Below are 18294 nucleotides of genomic sequence, written 5' to 3'. Positions count from 1 at the left end.
TGCAGAATGTCCGTTTAGTTTCGAATGCAAAGCAAGTATCTGGTGCCTTACAGTTTTTAAAAGTGTAGTTTCATTTAAAATAATTTTAGTTTCAGTGTTGTCAAACAGTGTAACTTTTTTTCAATTAAATTCTTATGCAAAATGGATAGATAATTTTTGAAAAAATGAAGTAAGCCATCTACATCCATTGAATTGCCTGGTAAAAAGGCAAGATTGTACAATGAAAGTTATTTAAATTGCGGTTTTACCACATTCAATCGAAAGCCACACTGTGGCTTTCAAGTCCTCTCCAATGTAAGAATGAAGCTATCAAAATTAATTCGACACTTTGAAACTAAACAACTGGATCATAAAAGCAACCTGTTGACATTTTTTTAAAGATTACATACTTTGAGAAATTAGCAAGCTTCTATTTGTAAATCAAGCTATACTGATATAAGTACACTTGAAGCATCTTATCTTACCTCATAGCATTAACTATGGCTAATATGTCTAAACCCCATAAAATCGCAGAAAACCTCATACTGCCTGCTGCAACTGATATGGTCAGTATTTTAATAGGCATCAAAGAAGCAAAAGAATTGAAAAAATGTGTCATTTCTAATGAAACAGTATCAAGGAGAGTCGTTGACATGGCTGCCAATGTTCATGATCAGATAATTCAGCAAGTAAGTTCAAGTGAATTTTTTAGTATTCAGTTTGATGAATCAACAGATATAGCAGACATTTCTCAGTTCTTATGTTTTGTGAGATATGAATGCGATAAGGACAGATCAATCAAAGAAAATATGTTGTTTTGCAAATCAATAATACCTGGTCAGGACAATGTTTTTTGATGTTTTTTTTTTTTTTTTTATGAAAGTACTAAAAACTATAACATAGATTGGACAAAATGTATTGCAGAATGTAGTGGTGGTGCCAAGATGATAACAGGAAAGAACTGAATTTCTGAAAAAATGAAAAGCTCTGTCTTATACCAAGGGTGGAATGGACACAGTGCTTCTTTCACAGACATGCTCTTACCACAAAAAAATTCTGAAAAATCTCAAAATCAACTTAGTAAAGCTGTAAAAATGGTTAATTTTATTAATAGCTGACTGTTACAGAATAGGCTGCTTGCTGAACTATGCGATGAAATGGGCGAAAAGAAAATATTTCTTTTTTTCCATATAGGTCAGATGGTTATCACAGGGGAAAGTGTTAACCGGTTATTGAAATAGCAAGATGAGTTAATATTTTTCCAGGATAAACGAATGCCATTCTCAATTCTGTTACAGAATAACAAGTATATGCTACTGTTAACTTACATAACTAACAGCAAACTTAACCCAACATATGTATTTTTGAATTTAAAACGACTTGGATGTGAATTTACAAGTGCCTGATCAAAATATTTTATCAGACAAAGTTCATGCTTTCATCAAGAAGCTTGATATCTGGATTATTTGCCTTCAAAGCAAACATTTTGATATTTTTTCACTCACTTCCAATTATACTGAGAAAAGTTTGGATGAATAAGAGACACATTCACCACAGTTTGGTTAGCATGAATATGTACTTGTGCGAGCAAAAAATTCAGTCTGCAGAGTATTTACCAAAAGATAAAAAATCACTTCTCAAAGAGATGGGTATTGAATTCATTTACTGCTAAGTTACCAGTTGAGATTCATAACCAGCCCATTAAAATATCTACTGATAAAACATTGCAACTACAATTCAGATGTTGTGAAGATTTAGATACATTTTAGTTTACTTGTCGAAGTGAATATGGAAATTTAGTAAAAGAAGCACTGAAAATATTAATCTCTTCCACCACATCTTACCTCTGCAAAAAGGATTTTTCATCTATGGTTGCACTAAAAACTAACTATAGGAATGACTTTTATAACTTGAAAACAATTTTCTTTTGTGTGTTTCTAACATTGATCAATGTATGGGGAAACTTTATAATAAATGATTTTTTTTCCCATAAAATGATTTCATTATTGTTTTTTTTTTCTGAATTTTTACGGGCATCGACTGCTAAGGTCATTAGCCCTCGTCACATTCTTTAAAAGAAATTATTATCTCCATCAGGATCGTCATATGTAAGGGTGTAAAGGGCCCTTACATTTTATTTAAAAACACAAACTTCACAATAAACATTAAGACATAAAAGACAAGGACAATCACAAACACTTATGGGGTGTAAAGGGCCCCGATATTAAAATTTGAGATAAGGTTCTCAAAAGACCATGAAATTAAAATTTCAACTTATCAATACCATTTCTTTCTTTATATATATAAAAAACTACCCCTTAGAGATTCTTTTATCACAACTTTAAACTTTCATTTTATAGACTTTTAAGAAGTCCACTGGCGTGTAAAAATGCAACTATATTTTCTTCATTTCCATTATCCCAGATCAGCACTAATATTATTTCTAAGACGGAACCTCTTTCTGAGGTCCTCATATATGGTACACTCTTCTATTAGATGCTTGATTGTCAGTGTTTTATTACAAACACCGCACATTGGTCTCACTTCGCTGGTTAACATATATAAATTTGTTAATCGCGTGTGACCGATTCTAAGTCTGGTCACTGCTACTTGTTCACGGCGAGTCAACTTAAAGTCGCTTTTCCATTTATAAGGAGAAGTTTTTACTGAGTTTAATTTTGTATTTAAACTCCTCCATTCAGCATTCCACTTGTTTTTTACTATGTTTGTTAGACGGTTTTTAACATCTGCCACTCTTACAGGATGCATCCAAATCATCGCAGACTGTTGCCTTTCTGGCAGCTTCGTCTGCGATTTCATTACCTGTAATACCAGCATGCCCCGGAGTCCATACAAATACGCATCGCTGTCCTCGTTGTTTTAGAACGTATAAAATGGACAGGATGTTTGCAATTAGGACATCCTTAATGTTCTTGTTCCGAATTGCGACAAGTGCACTTAAAGAATCGGAACATATTAACACTCTCTCTTCGCAATAGTGTTCAGTGTAGCGAAGAGCTTGCATAATTGCAGTGAGTTCTGCCGTGTAGACACTGGCCACATCTGGCAGTTTCCAAAAGTGGGCTTCTCTATTTACATGTATTGAGCATCCAACACCATGTTCGGTTTTAGAACCATCAGTATAAATTCTAATATGATCTTCGTAACTACTGACGGTTGCCAAAAATTCCTGTTGGATGATCACTGCTGGTTTCTTTTTTATTTCTCCTTGAGAGAGATCCAAACTTGTATTTACCGCTGCCAAGAGCCATGGCGGTATTTCTCTAGTAGAAATTGCCAATGTATCTGGAATGGCAATTTCGTATTTACTTCTTAATTCGTGGTACCTAATTCCGGCTGGTCTGGAATAGGTAGCACGACGTTCGTATAATGCAGCCATAGGATGGTTATTGAAAAGTTTATTATTTATATGGGCAGGATAAGCCCAAATATTTTCTGCGTATCTTAGTAAAAGGATCTCTCTTCTATAATGTAGTGGCATTATTCCGACTTCAGACATCAGACTAGCCGCCGGACTTGTACAGAAAGCGCCAGTTGCATATCTTATTCCGTTATTATGAACTACGTCTAACTTTTTTAAATGCGACTTTCTAGCGGATGAATATACGATACATCCATAGTCTAGTTTAGATTGAACCAATGCTTTATACAATCTCAATAATGTCTCTTTGTCTGATCCCCAATTTAAGTTCGATAGACATTTTATAATGTTTTGGTAGGGCTCTTTTGCATCTATCACTCAAGTCCTGTATATGTAATCCCCATGTAAGGGATTTATCCAATACTAGTCCTAAATATCTTACATTTTCTTTATATTGTATTGGATTATCATCAATTGTCAACGCAGGACTTTGATGAGGAATTCTCTTCCTACAAAAGTGTACACAGCACTTTTTTCTGGTGAGAATTGGAATCCGTTATTCCTTGCAACTTCATTTAGAGCATTGATCGCTCGTTGCAATTTGTACCTCACCATAGCAGTCTTGTTGCTGGCATACATAATTGCCAGATCATCAACATAGACGCTTTTGCTGATTTCTACTGGAATGGCTAAATGGCTAATATCAATTTATTAATGGCAATGGTAAACAAGGTACTGCTCAACGGCGAACCCTGCGGTATGCCATTTTCCAAGATTCTTTCACATGAATATTCATTGTTGACGCGTACTTGGAAGGTACAGTCATTCATATAGTTGCTGAGCAGTATAGGCAGATTGCCACAAATGCCCCATTCATGTATCTGGAGCATTATACCATGACGCCAGGTCATATCGAAAGCCTTCTGAAGATCAAAGAAGACTCCGACACAATGTTTCCTTTTAATGAAGCTGTTATATATAACGTCCTCTAAGCTGATCATTTGATCAGTGGTAGAATGGTATTGTTTACATGTAAAGTAGAAGGCTATTGCGATCTCCCTTTCATATCACCGTGACTCCCAGAGATTGAGAAATGCTAATCTAGAGGATTGAAAAAACATATTACTTGATAATAACAAACTTTTATCTCCATTACATCATCACACTATATTCTGAAAATAAATTATTAAAATACTTAATTAATTTTTAAAATACTTATAAAATATTTATCAAAAATAAATTATCGTGATATGATCAAATTACTAGTACATAATATATGTTGGGGAACAAATGAATCCCACTAAATTCAATTGTATAGAATTTTATTTAACAATATCTTATCACTGGATATTAACCACTATTAATCACTGCTTATTAACTAAACTGAATTTTTAACAACGAACATAATTAAATATAACTGAATTGTATAAATTAAAATCTGTAATTGTTCTGGTTGAATCTACTGATTATGTATCATGTTAACTGTATGAGCTCTGCATCTGAATTGAACTGCCAGCTCTCCGTGTTATTTCAGCAACCGCCCGTAGAGCAGCACTCAACAACACAACAATATATTAGATCTAAACTTAAGCATAATGTGAATTACAGTAGGGTAAAGAAACATTTTTCAATTACTGATGTTCCATATAAATATCAGATCAATCTCAGTCATATCTCTTTAGAATGATAAGTTACGGAGTAAAAATGTAAATTTATATTACAGTTATTATTCATTCGGTTAATCAGTTTATTTCCATTTATATTTCATAAATAAAATAAATTTCCAATAAATTTCATAAATAAAAATATTTTCATAAATAAATGCATTATATATGTTCCACACAATTAAAAATAAAAATGCAGAATGATTTATAAAAAAACAAAACCCTTCATGAATTAAGTAAATTTAGTATAAACAATTTCAATCTTTATTTTAGCAATAAATAATAAAACCTAGCATGCATATTACTAAAATGAAATGTATTAAGCTGAGAGAGCTAAGAAGTTTTCTACTATTTTACATTATGATAATGAATCACAATTGAAAGAATCATAAATCACATCAAAAATTTACCAACAAATTTAGAAATTTACCAACCAGCAACTCTGCTGGTTGGTTAGAAGTAGAACTTTCACTCAAAGAAGTGAAAGTTCTACTTCTAACATAAACATAAAGGTGAAATAGATCCTCTACTACCTAATGTAAAATAGTATAGAATGTTGATGTAAATAAATCTTTTTTTTTTCTTTTGTTCCTGTTTAGCCTCCAGGAATCACTGTCAGGTATTACTTCAGATGATGAATGAGGATGATACGTGTGAGTGTGAATGTGTGGTTAATTGAAACCCAACCACCAAAGAACACCGGAATCCATGATCTAGTGTTCAAATTTGTTTAAAACTAGCCTTTACTAGGATTTGAACATTGGAACTCTCGACTTCAAAGTCAGCTGATTTGCACACACCACCATGTGACACATTCACCACTACACCAAACCGTGGGTCTATATAAATCAATCTGTTCACTGTGGAGTACACATTCCACAAGTTTAATGCACCTAATCAAGGACTTGTAATGCTACATGTACAGTTTAAAGGTATAAAACCACGTACAGTAAAACCTTTCTATGCAACCTCTCAATATAATGCTAAAAATTTCAGATGCAATCACATCATAATGGATAAGGCCCTTAATAAAGCAGAATTGGAAAGCTTATTTTACTTTTTATTAGATATTTTCTTTTATAAAGTGGAAATAAAAGAAAATATTTTACTTTACAATTACAGGAGTTAAATGAAGGAAAAATATGTAACATCAATAATAGATAATTCTTTCCCAGCCTTGCAGGCGTGATGTTTTAATACATTATATGTTTTCTAGTACACAGAATTCTAAAATGAATTGTACAAAATAGGCTATTTCCACTCTTAAACATGATTCTGAATTTAATTTTAAATTAAATTTACATTGGCAAAAGTTAACATACTTGCCATATTTTTGAAAAGATATTCAAAATAAGCACAGATGTACACTTTTGTGCTCAAGTGATATTGCAAGTCATCTGATACAATACGTTGCTGTCAATGACAACAATTTCTTGTTGAATGTTCACATTCAGTTCATCAATACTGTGGCAATTTGATTCATAAACTCTATCTTTCAAATAGCCCCAAGGAAAAAAATTGCAACTAGACAAATTTGGGGAACACAGAAGTCACCAGCTGGTGACCTCCACCAACAAATTTATCTAGCAGAGAGTTCTGCTGATAGTTCATTCTTCTGTAAATGAAAAAATGAACACATGCTACTGAACTCTTTGATGTGTGACACATTGCTCTGTCTTGCTGGAAGAAGCTCTACTCTTTTTCCTATCTGTTAGCTGAGCATACAATTCTTCACAACTGTACAATGCACTTATGTACTGATAAGGCTGGTCAAATAATATTGGCTCCAATATACAATTACCAGAAACAGCACATTACACACCAATTTTCTCAATGTTAAGTGAATGCTCAAACATCTTATGAGGATTTTCAATCACCCAGTACCTAATGTTGTGTAAATTAACATGCCTCGTGAAACCAGCATTGCCTGATGTGAAATACAGCATCGGGTCTATCTGTCTATTAACAATGTTTTTGAAAAGCCAGTTGTAACAAGTTTCAGTTTGTCCATTCTCTTAATTTGTTTGGAGAACTGTTACACATATGGTTTAAAATTTAAATCATGAAGAACTTATGGTAAGATATGTATTTTACACACTTGTTTTAATAAATCATACAAATTTTTTTTCAGACTGGCAGAAATTCTTCTTTGAATATTGGCTCCGACTTCTGGACTACTAACAAAAGGCTGCCTATTTTGTTTTGTTTTGAAAACGACATTGTTGTACTATTTTTTAACCAAATCATGTGTACTACTTCTTGCTTTCGTTATTAGCAATTGAAAATTTTTCAGAGAATATTTGACATGTTTCTTGAAAGGATCCAGAACACACATAAGCTTCCACAACAGCAACCCTTTCCTCAATCGAATAAGGCTATTTAGAAAAACACAATTGTAAAGAATAAAACGATACTCCACTACAACATGAAAAATTTACCAACTCACAATAATAGACAAAAGTAGTAACATATACAATCAGTAATGGTGGTATTAAGAGCATTAAAGGTGATCCTCAAATAACTGCAGTTCAAGTTGGCTCAGATCGGTTTTAAGTTGCTCACACACTGTATTAGTTGTTTCAAAGGTTTAAATGTTTTTTAAATAGTATTTTCATTTGAATTTCATTTATTTTAAGTAAAATTTTATATCAAGTATAAAACACTAATTACGAGTAAAATATAATATAGAATTACATACAGCACACCAAATTTTATATCACTTTAAAATATCACTGTTTTAAAACACAAACATGTAACAATTAAAATAAAAATGTAGTAAATATAAATGTGAAAATAAATCAAAGCTGGAAAAATGGTAAAAAAATTATTCAAATTTTTAAGAATTGAATACTTAAAAAGTAAAGCAAAATATAACATCAATTTTGCAGCAAAGCCAATGACATTAGTAGAATGGAAAAGAAAAATATTCTCACCGGTCAAAGATACAATATAAAGAAAAGTATACTTATGAAAAAGCTGGGTCATTTTTCAGGTAATTGTAGTCAAAATTCTTGGCTGAAAGTATAAATCAGATAATTTAATAAGTGCTTTCAACAAATAAATTGATAAAACTTCGGTGACATATATTTACAGTCCCATCTATACAAAAGAGTCCCCATTAAAAGTAATAACCATCAAATTTTTTTAATGCAGAAAATGTTTCTTGCATTTCAATGGTTTCCTCTTTTTTAAGGTTTTACATTATATAAAAAAAACAGTAATTTTAAAAAACTGAAAAGAAGTTTTTCAAGTTAAAAAAATTTACTACAGTCACCAGTAATGATAAATTTCAAGATTACAATCTTCATAAAAATAAACAGAAAATTAACTTAATAATTACATACCTCCTTTCACATGAGTTAGAATATTGTTCCATTCTAGCATTTCACGATACAATTTAGTATTTTGTGAGTGTACCTGGAATGCACTCTGTAACACATTCTCAATTTCATTTCCTGAATATAATGATGGTAATAAAATCTGTTCTGAATATCTTTCGACAAACTTTGGCCAAATTATTGAGGAAATATCACCTCTTTCCTTATTTAAAATCAGCATAACAAAATTATTATTAAATTTTGTAGTTATACTATTAACTTTTTCTTCAGATATTCCAAATCCTAATATATGTTGTAAAGAAATATCATCTAATTCCTCTTTTTCTTTTGTTGTAATGCACAAATGACCAACACCTCTAGGCGAGTACAATATCTGTTTTCCAGATAATCTATCAATAGTATAACCAAGTACATTGATACTTCCAACCAACACTTCTATTTCAAGCACACCGATTAGATATAATGAAAATGGATGCATTAATGACAGTAAAACATGGTTTTACCACTATTTTTATTATTAAATAATTGTTCACGTTCCTTATTATAAGTATCATTGTGTTCATTAATACAGTTATCTTCATTACTGGCTTCATCACAATTATATGAAAAACCTGTTAATTCATTTTTATTAATACTTAATTTTGACACAGAAGGCTGCAATAAATCGGAAGATGAACATGGAAGATTTATTCCATCTTCCATACTTTTGTTTGAAGAAAATTTTTGTTGCGATTCATTTTTAGTTTTGCCACATACTTTATGTTTATGCTTCTTCTTACGGTTTACTTCATTCTGACAATTAGTCACATTTGCCGTATCATAACTATTATGAAAATGTTCACTTGTTTCTACAATAATATTAACATTTTTAGAATTATCACTTTCTAATACATTACTCTTAAAATTTTCTAAATTGGATTGTTTCAACTTTTTGAGTGCTTGTGTATCATCATTAAATAATTTTCTTTTTTTAAAGATTTCTTTTCTTTCAATTTAAATTTATCAGCTTTCCTTAAAACAGTTAAAATTTGATGTTGTAAACTAAACAATTTTTTAGTCTGTAATTTAATTTTTGAATTTTTGGATTTTGTAATAAAATGTTTCACAGTTTTAGTATGTTTTAAACATTTTTTACCTTTCCCATCATTAATATTATTTCTTATTTTCATTCTGCATAAGGTTATTTTCCTGCAACAAATTAAATAACATTAATATTTTAAGAAATATATTGTTAAAATACTCAAGCTCATGTGGCACAACATCGGTAATATTTTTTCAGACTATACATATAAAATCAACCATATACATATGCTTCCATGAACACACATAAAAAATTTGTACTATCAAATAAATCCATTAAAAATAGAACTTAATACCAAAGAAAAAGTTGATTGTTAAATTCATTACATAGAATAGAATATTCAGAAAAAGTATTTTGAGGTGTTAAACAGAAACCAATTAACAGATGCTAAACAGAAAAATAATATATACTCATAATAATACACTAAACCCAGCCTACTGATAGAATCACTCATTTCTAGTGTCTTGCAATACAAATTTATTTCAACGCACTAAAAAACAAACGTGTAAAGATGGGAAAATTCAGACAATATATACTCATGGCAACACAGTCAATGGCAAACCAAACAATCCTCACAGACATCTCACACAACTCCCTCAATTGACAGTTTACTGCAGAAAGCCAATGAAAAAATAATAACTCAGTAGAAATAATAAGACCTAAGTGTTACACCTTCCAGTACAACTGAAACTCTTATAGACTTTATGACATATCACCAAAAACACCTATTAATATTAAACACATGCTGTTGCATTGTCTTAATCATATTGAAAATCAACCAATAATTCAACAAAAATCTAAACAAAATTAAAATCTAATACATGTTAATGAATACTACATACCTACGCTAATACAAAATTAAAAGCATACCAAATTATATTTGTATATTATCTAACCCATACAGAACTGTTGAAAATTTCTGAAACTTTCAAAATCAAAAACTACACACATTTAAACACAATGCTTTAGCATGAAAAATTAAACTGCAGTGACTATCAAACATTATATGAGCAAACTAAACTCAAATTCAACCACAGATTCAAAGAAAATAAGCAAGTAAAACACATAAAAACAGAATTAACTATTTGTCCTAAAGAAAAGGGATATAAAAACAATAATATTAATCAAAATATGCATATCTTATAAACAAACTTAACATGGTCAAACAATACCAAAATTTCTCTAATTTGACAAACAACATATTAAAATCAATCAACAGAAACAAAAATAATAACACATTGTAAGTTTCCTATTTCACAATGGAAAAAATCAACAACAATGATACTACACAACTGTTTAAAATCTGCACAACCACTTCAAAACCATCTTCTGGAGACACATTTTATATATTTAGAAACTTAACTAATTTTTATCAGGTTATCATTTCCTGAAAAACACCAGCAGTAAAAAAATTATAGTTTCAACCTATGATAAAATTTGATATATTATATTAAATAATTAACTTTGTATACTACAGTAAATAAGGTTCAGATGAAAGCATGCACTAACCTTTAAAACCACTCTAAAGAAATCTATATTAATACACATATTCTTTCTTCTAGCCTAGACTTTTGTACAACTGCATTCTAGTTTCTGGCATGGAATTGCATTTGTAGCCTTTCAACAATTATGAATGAATAGCTAAATTTACCTGACCGAACTTTCTTTTTCTTTTTCCTGTTTAGCCTCCGGTAACTACCGTTTAGATAATTCTTCAGAGGATGAATGAGGATGATATGTATGAGTGTAAATGAAGTGTAGTCTTGTACATTCTCAGTTCGACCGTTCCTGAGATGTGTGGTTAATTGAAACCCAACCACCAAAGGACACCGGTATCCACGATCTAGTATTCAAATCCATGTAAAAATAACTGGCTTTACTAGGACTTGAACGCTGTAACTCTCGACTTCCATACCTGACCAAACTAAATCCATTCTACTTTACGTTAAATGGCGAAAAAAAAGGTTCTACGTTTGCTCTGTACAAAACACATGAAACTATAATTTTAACACTAGGACACATGCAGTATCTCATTACTTTTAGTTTAAAATTAACATAAAGAGGAAATAAATTTGCAGTGTGTATGCGAACGTAAAAGTCAAAAATTCCATTACTTAAATTTAAACATAGTAACTTTTAAGGTTAGAAGAGGTATAATGCAATGTTTACAACGTATAGTTAAAACAATGACCAAAATAAAAAAATGCAAACTTGTATCACACGAACTGTTACCTTAGAATAATGAGACCTCAGTAGTATTGAAAATACCTACAACACCAGAAACACAGCACTCTTTCGTAAACATAGCAACGTGCTAATACAGATATCCTTGCCACAAAACTCTACGTCTTTAGTCTTTACCCTTTGTAACATGCAATCCTTCGTATCACAAATAGACAACTTCCAAACAAAATTCCCAATCTGGAAATTAAAATTTTTTTCAATATATTATTTTTTTTTATTGTTTTGAATCAAATCGACTTAAATTTTCATAAAAGGAAAAAAATGTTTAATTGTAATCAGCATTATTATACTACATCCTACATTTATTTATTTTATACAAGCCTTGTTTTTCTCTAGTTTTTTCTTCTTACACATCCTTAATGACCAAATTAAATAAACTTGGACCTTGATGCAGCCTACAAATCTTTGCCTTTTCAAGATTATTAAGCAATCTCTCTCAACTTTTCGTCTTAAGACCTTTTTATTTCATCCTTTCATTTTCAAATTAAATTTCTTTCACCAGCAAAACATATATTACATTTAATACTTCTTTATATTCAAGTGATAAGCAATGGGACGTTTTCATAAATCTAAACCATCGATGTATATAAATGGATTGCGTGGACAAATTAGATGCTAATCTCACTGCTTTTTATATTTTCTGCTTTACTTTGTCTTCTACTCTTATTACTTGTTTTGATTATGGCACAGATTATTTTCGTTAAGTTTAGTGTTGCAAATTTTACACACAGCATGCTAGTTATGAACATATACCAATACAAAAATTTATTAGCACATTAAATATAAAAACAATATTAAATCTATTAAAACAAGGATGAAATGTACAATTTATTCAAATGCTACATAGATTTCCAGACTTTAAGATACGTAACACCAATACCAATGCATTAGCACTAAGAATAAGACTGCATCATTGCCTTAAACAAAAAATCAGTTACTTCAAGGAAAAATACCACTTAGAAAGCAAGCAGTAATTTCTATTAATCTTTTTATAAAAATAGTCTTCCACAAAGCAATTTTGAAGACGTATGGAACATTTAAATATTTATAAGTATGCATTTTTTTTGAAAAACCTGTATTTTATGTGAACTTCAAAATTGAATTTATTCAATTATATTTCTCTTTTTAATCTTCTATGAATATGATGTACAAAGAATGTGATTATAATATCATACATCTGTCAATGCCTTTGTACATTATACATAGTGTAACATATGCAAAAATGTTAAATAAATGAATGACAAAGTTTTCAATATCTAGAAACTGTATAAATTTATAATGATATTATTTATCTCTTAACACCCACCATGTTTTGTTATCTTCTGTGCATTAAATAATGATACTGTCCCTAATGTTAATTATAGTGATTTTCATTTAAAATCTCAAAATTTAACATTATTTCTAAACAGATCATTCTAGAAGATTTAAAGGGGTGGCTGTATTAACGTAGAGTTATTTAAGAATTAAATAATTTGAACTTAAATGTGTTGATAATTTTAACAAATAAATCATACAATAACTTACAGTTTATTTTCAAATAGCTCTAAAAAAGGCATTCATTTCATACTTCAACCAAGAAAATCGATTAAAATAAAGTTTAATAGTCTATCTTGAGTTCTGAAGAACAGATTACATTAATTAACAACTGTCAAAACTAGTTTATTATCTTGCCATTGCACAGAATTGTGAATGGTCAAGTGTTTGAGACCAATATAATCTACTTCAATTTTAAATGAAGTTAGAAAAGTAATAATCTGATAAATTATTACTTAACATTTCTTTGTTAAGTTGTGAAAACAATAAAAGTAAATACAGTTTTATACTTTAACTTAACAATTAACTATAAACACACACTGCAAAATAATGCCAGAAGTAGGTGTAATGGTTGGAATGTTGTCTTCTTGATCACCTGATCTTGAGTTTGATTGTGGGAGTTGGCACTTTCATACTGATTAATTATTTAATTAATATTTATTTTTTAAGTTTTAATATTTATTGCTTAAAGAAACCTCAGTTATTGTAGGAAATGAAGTAAGATTAAATCGTTTATTTACAAAAAATAAATTAAACTTGATCTCAAATTGTCTCTAACAAACACAACTACACATTTGGCAAAAAAAAAGAAGTATTTTATGAAAATTATAATTTTTATTAAAATAAATACTATAAAAAATAAGTAATGTTAAATGTACCGCATAAATAGTCTGCATTAAATCAAAATATATACAATGCACTAAATTTGTCCTGTGATAATGCTTTTAGCAGGTGAATTTTATAGGAATGATTTATTTTTTTAAAGCTTTGTGTTAAGCGTTTTCATTCATTAATCTAAGCATACATAAAAAACGTTTACACAACCTTGAAAGCTTTGTCATTGAGTTTGGCCTATTTGTATGTGGATGTTTTACAGAAAAAATTGTACATTATTTTTCCATTTTGACATTCAACTAATTATTTATATGCCTTCATCCTCAACTTTGTTCTGTTCTCAACAAATTCAGCTGTCAGTGATTTATGTTTTTTGAACATTTTTAAAATTCTGCAATGCAAGCCATTGTTTAAAATGCAGAAGAAAACTCATCTATAGTGAGCTCAGGGATATAATAGTTAATTGAAGATTTTCAAGTAAAACTGTTCATATCTTAAGGCTTTTTTTACAATTCTATGTATATATTGCATTGAAAGTAATTCCACAATTAAAGAAATTTAATGAGTAAGTTCTGTTTTAACATTCAGAAAATAGAAGTAAGTTTTCAGACGTGTCACGGGTATTTGTTTTTCCCTTCTCATAATAATTGATACAACACTCAAACAACTTCTTCATTCACTCATAAGTCCGGTTAAACTTTCTACACACTTGAATTTTTGTAGTAGAACTATTTCATGTTCTAAAGAACCAAACTACAATTTAAGCTTCACAGTTGGCAGGATTATTTACATAGCACTCGCAAATAGATCATATAATAATAATGATACTGAATAGTTACAAATTATCAAGGGCATTTTACAGATGAATAAAATAAAGACCAAACAAACACAACCACCTCTATTTTGCTTAAGATTATAAGAGCAGTTGCACAAGTTTGTGATAGCCTTGACTAAACATAATCACCACGGTGCTGAATAATGTAATCTGACTACCAAAGTGGCTATTGTACAGGTTTCATGAAAACAAATTTGTTTTCTATTAGAATACAATCAGGATAAGGATTCCAAACAAGTTAGTTTCAAATTACAGATACAGGAAGTGTCAAACATAGGAAACGTGATGAAAGAGGAGCCAGTCCAAAAATATCAAGGTATTTTTGTTCAAGTTAGAGAAGCTTGGGTAAATCAACTCATTGTGTGACTTTGGAGTTGGGAATACCATGATTGATAGTTACAAAGTCTTTGCATAAGGTCTTAAAACTTCATGTGCACTAAATTCTGTTGTTAGATGCAATAGACACTGATGATTGTACACTGTTATTATTTTGCCTAGTGCATCATTAATGAAATCAACTAAGACTACACTTTCATAAAAACATAATCTTCTTTGATGAAGCACCATTCCCACACTTCTCATAATATTGCCAAAATAGTATAGAAAACTATTTTGAGTATTTGGAGTATAGAAAACTCTCCAGAGTTTGAGAAAAATAAGATAGCCCAAAAGTTAGAAAGTGGTATTCATGTCTGTATGAAGTAATTAGACCATTCTTCTTTACTGTATGTACAATGACTAGAGCTACAATTCTCAACATGTTAAGAATTATGCATTACCAACCTACAGTCAGCAAAACCAAAAGCTTTCTTCCAGAAGGTAGCACATCTCCACACTTGGATTTAATTGTTTGAGACTACTTGTAGGAAAAAATCCTGGACAATGGATTCACCAGGGAGGACCAATTTCCTAGTTTCCTTGGATTTCCCTTTTCAGGAGTTGTCAAAGACATTGTATATGAAACTACGATTTGTGATGAACTAAAAAGTCAAATCAGTGTGACATCAATTGAGGAATAACTGCCAAAGTGCTCTAAGATATATGGCATAAAATTTAATACCACCTGGATATTTTACATACAATACATGGAGCTCACGCAGAAATTTAAAATAAAATTATTATAAATGTAACTATCTGAAATAACATATTTAAGAAAATAAAATTGCTGACTACTAGTATATATATACACACACAAGGTGTGTAACTTTTGTTTTTTGGAAAGAATTTTATTTATTTGTCTACATTAATGTTGTTATCCTCTTCAAAATAGTACCCATTAGATATACACTTATGCCTGTGCTTTTTCCAATCCCCGAAACACATCTGGAACTCGATCTTTGGAATAGTGTTTAGTTCTTTCAGCTATTTGCCTTTAATCTCATCTATGATGTAAAACGACGGCTCTTTAAGGTTCTCTTTATTTTTCGGAATAGAAAAAAGTCATGCGGGGCCATGTCTGGCAAATATGGCGACTGTGGTGTCATTTCAGTGTTGCTATTTGCTAAAAATTAATGAATAATTAATGAAGTGTAAGCAGGCGCATTATTGTGGTGCAAAAGACATGAATTGTTTTGTCACAAATGTGGGTGTTTTTTCGAATTGCTTTACACAATCAGCATTGAACTTGTAGGTAATATTCCTTATTGACCTTGTGACAAGAACTCATGATGCACTATGGCGTTAAAATCGAAGAACATGATGATCATAACCTTCACATTCGACCATACTTGTCAGAGATTTCTTTCAGTCTTGGTGATCCAGAATGCCTCCAATGGGACGATTGAGCCTTAGTTTCAACATCATATCCATCAACCCATGTTTCATCACCTGTTATGACTTGCCTACTACTTTCAGTAGTTCTGCATCGTTGTTGACTTCATTTAGAGAGTCCTGAGCAACTTCCATTTGCTGCTGTTTTTGTTTGAAATTCAATATTTTGGAACAAATTTTGCTGCCACACATTTCATACCCAAAACATCTGAAAAAATTTCATGGCATGAGCCAATTGATATCCCAATATCATCAGTGACTTCTCTGATTGTGATCATTCATAATCATTTCTTTTATTTTTTCCACTTTTCATCGGTTGTTGATGTGCTGGGGCGTCCAGGGAGCTCATCTTCAACATCTTCTTAGAAACACTTATATCACTTGTAAACCCTTGCTTTACTCATAGCAGACTCACCAAAAGCAATATTTAACATTTTTAAAGCATCGCTACACTTTATTCCATTCTTACAGCAAAATTTAATACAGATTCTCTGACCCATTTATACAAATAAAAAACTGCCAATCATACCAAAACATACGTTGTACTTTCGATAGCTGACAACAGACTAAACATCCAATATGGTTAAAAATGTACAGATACTTTTCAGACATGTTTACCAATACAACAACAAAAGAATCCCGAGAATTGAACTAATACAACCCACAATTTTGAAATTTCAAAATTCTTGTTACTTTTTGAACACACCTCGTATATATATATATTATTAACAAATAGATATTTAATGACAACAGATACATTCAATAAAAGGTTAAAAACACTCAAAGGTAACAACTGTATGTAGTGCTTTCAGAGTTTAACTCCTGTCAATAGCAGACCAGATTACAAAAAAAAACATATAATTATTATAAATAATGTACATTTAAAAATATAGTTTTTTTTAAAAACTTATAATTAAAATCGTTAGAATGTACATACTATTGTCATACTTCCTAATCCATCATGGTTAAGATAAAGAATCCGTTAAAAATTTTAACTGTTTGGGTTTTTAAAAAAAGAATTATATTTTTAACTACATATTTTATTTATAATTATGTGTATTTTATAAGAATTGTCTGCTGATGATGGAATTATAGCTCTAAAAATGCTAGACAGAGAGGTGAGTGTTATTATTTTTTATTGAACTGTATCTGATGGATTTTCTTATTCATAAATAATTAACCATCAGCTATCAAATGAACTGATTTGCAGAAACTTGATCCTTCCTCTAACACCGAAGGTTTCACACAAAAAACTTCCTACATCTAATTTCAATTAGATTAAGCACTCAGATCATTACTTGATTGAGTCTTTAAACACTAAAAATACTACCCTCATACCAACAACGTAATTGTTGATCACAACAATGGCAATTTTGTCCTACAATTCAATTAACTCAAGTCCTCCTGATATACTTAAAAATCAAGAAACAGATTCAAAATTTAATAAGCCTGCAATGAAAACACCCACCCTATTTCTCTCTGCTCTCCGGTCTATTCAGGAGCAAGGTCAATGCCTACATCCTCCCACACTGTAGATCCATCACAGAATTCTCCACACATCCATCTCACTTAAAACTATATAGAAATAATAATGTATTTTATCAATTTTAATACATTTTATGTATTAAAATATTAATTCCTTAATTCCTGCATCATGGATCAGCTATATTGAATTTCTTTTACAGCAGTCAGATTATCAGTATATTCCTTTTATAGTAGTAATATATTTAATTATTACATAAAATGCTGTTTAATCTTTTGTATTGCAAATTAGTTTTTACATTTATAACTTTTTACTTATGGTTTTTTATTATTTTAATCATCTGCTTGATATTTAACTTCCAAGCCTTAAA

General features: G+C 30.4%; 1 protein-coding gene across 9 annotated transcripts in view; it reads right to left on the bottom strand.

The window, feature by feature from the left end:
• The window catches only part of LOC142324667 (polynucleotide 5'-hydroxyl-kinase NOL9-like), an 81405-nt gene that overhangs the window by 36919 nt on the left and 26192 nt on the right, over positions 1-18294 (bottom strand). For 8 of the 9 annotated variants that reach the window (XR_012756350.1, XR_012756349.1, XM_075365539.1 and 5 more), the window contains exons 2-3: positions 11677-11865; positions 8370-9551 (exon numbers count right to left, since the gene is read on the bottom strand). Coding sequence is in view for 7 of the 9 variants with exons in the window: in XM_075365539.1 (XP_075221654.1) it covers positions 8370-8841 (472 nt within the window). In the remaining 2 variants the exon portion in view is untranslated. The remainder of the gene's footprint in view (positions 1-8369; positions 9552-11676; positions 11866-18294) is intronic. The other variant, XM_075365540.1, reaches the window with a different exon arrangement.

Source organism: Lycorma delicatula, chromosome 5, assembly GCF_047948215.1.
Source record: "Lycorma delicatula isolate Av1 chromosome 5, ASM4794821v1, whole genome shotgun sequence".
Classification (NCBI taxonomy): Eukaryota; Metazoa; Arthropoda; class Insecta; order Hemiptera; family Fulgoridae; genus Lycorma; species Lycorma delicatula.
This window is presented reverse-complemented; position numbering and strand designations above follow the sequence as displayed.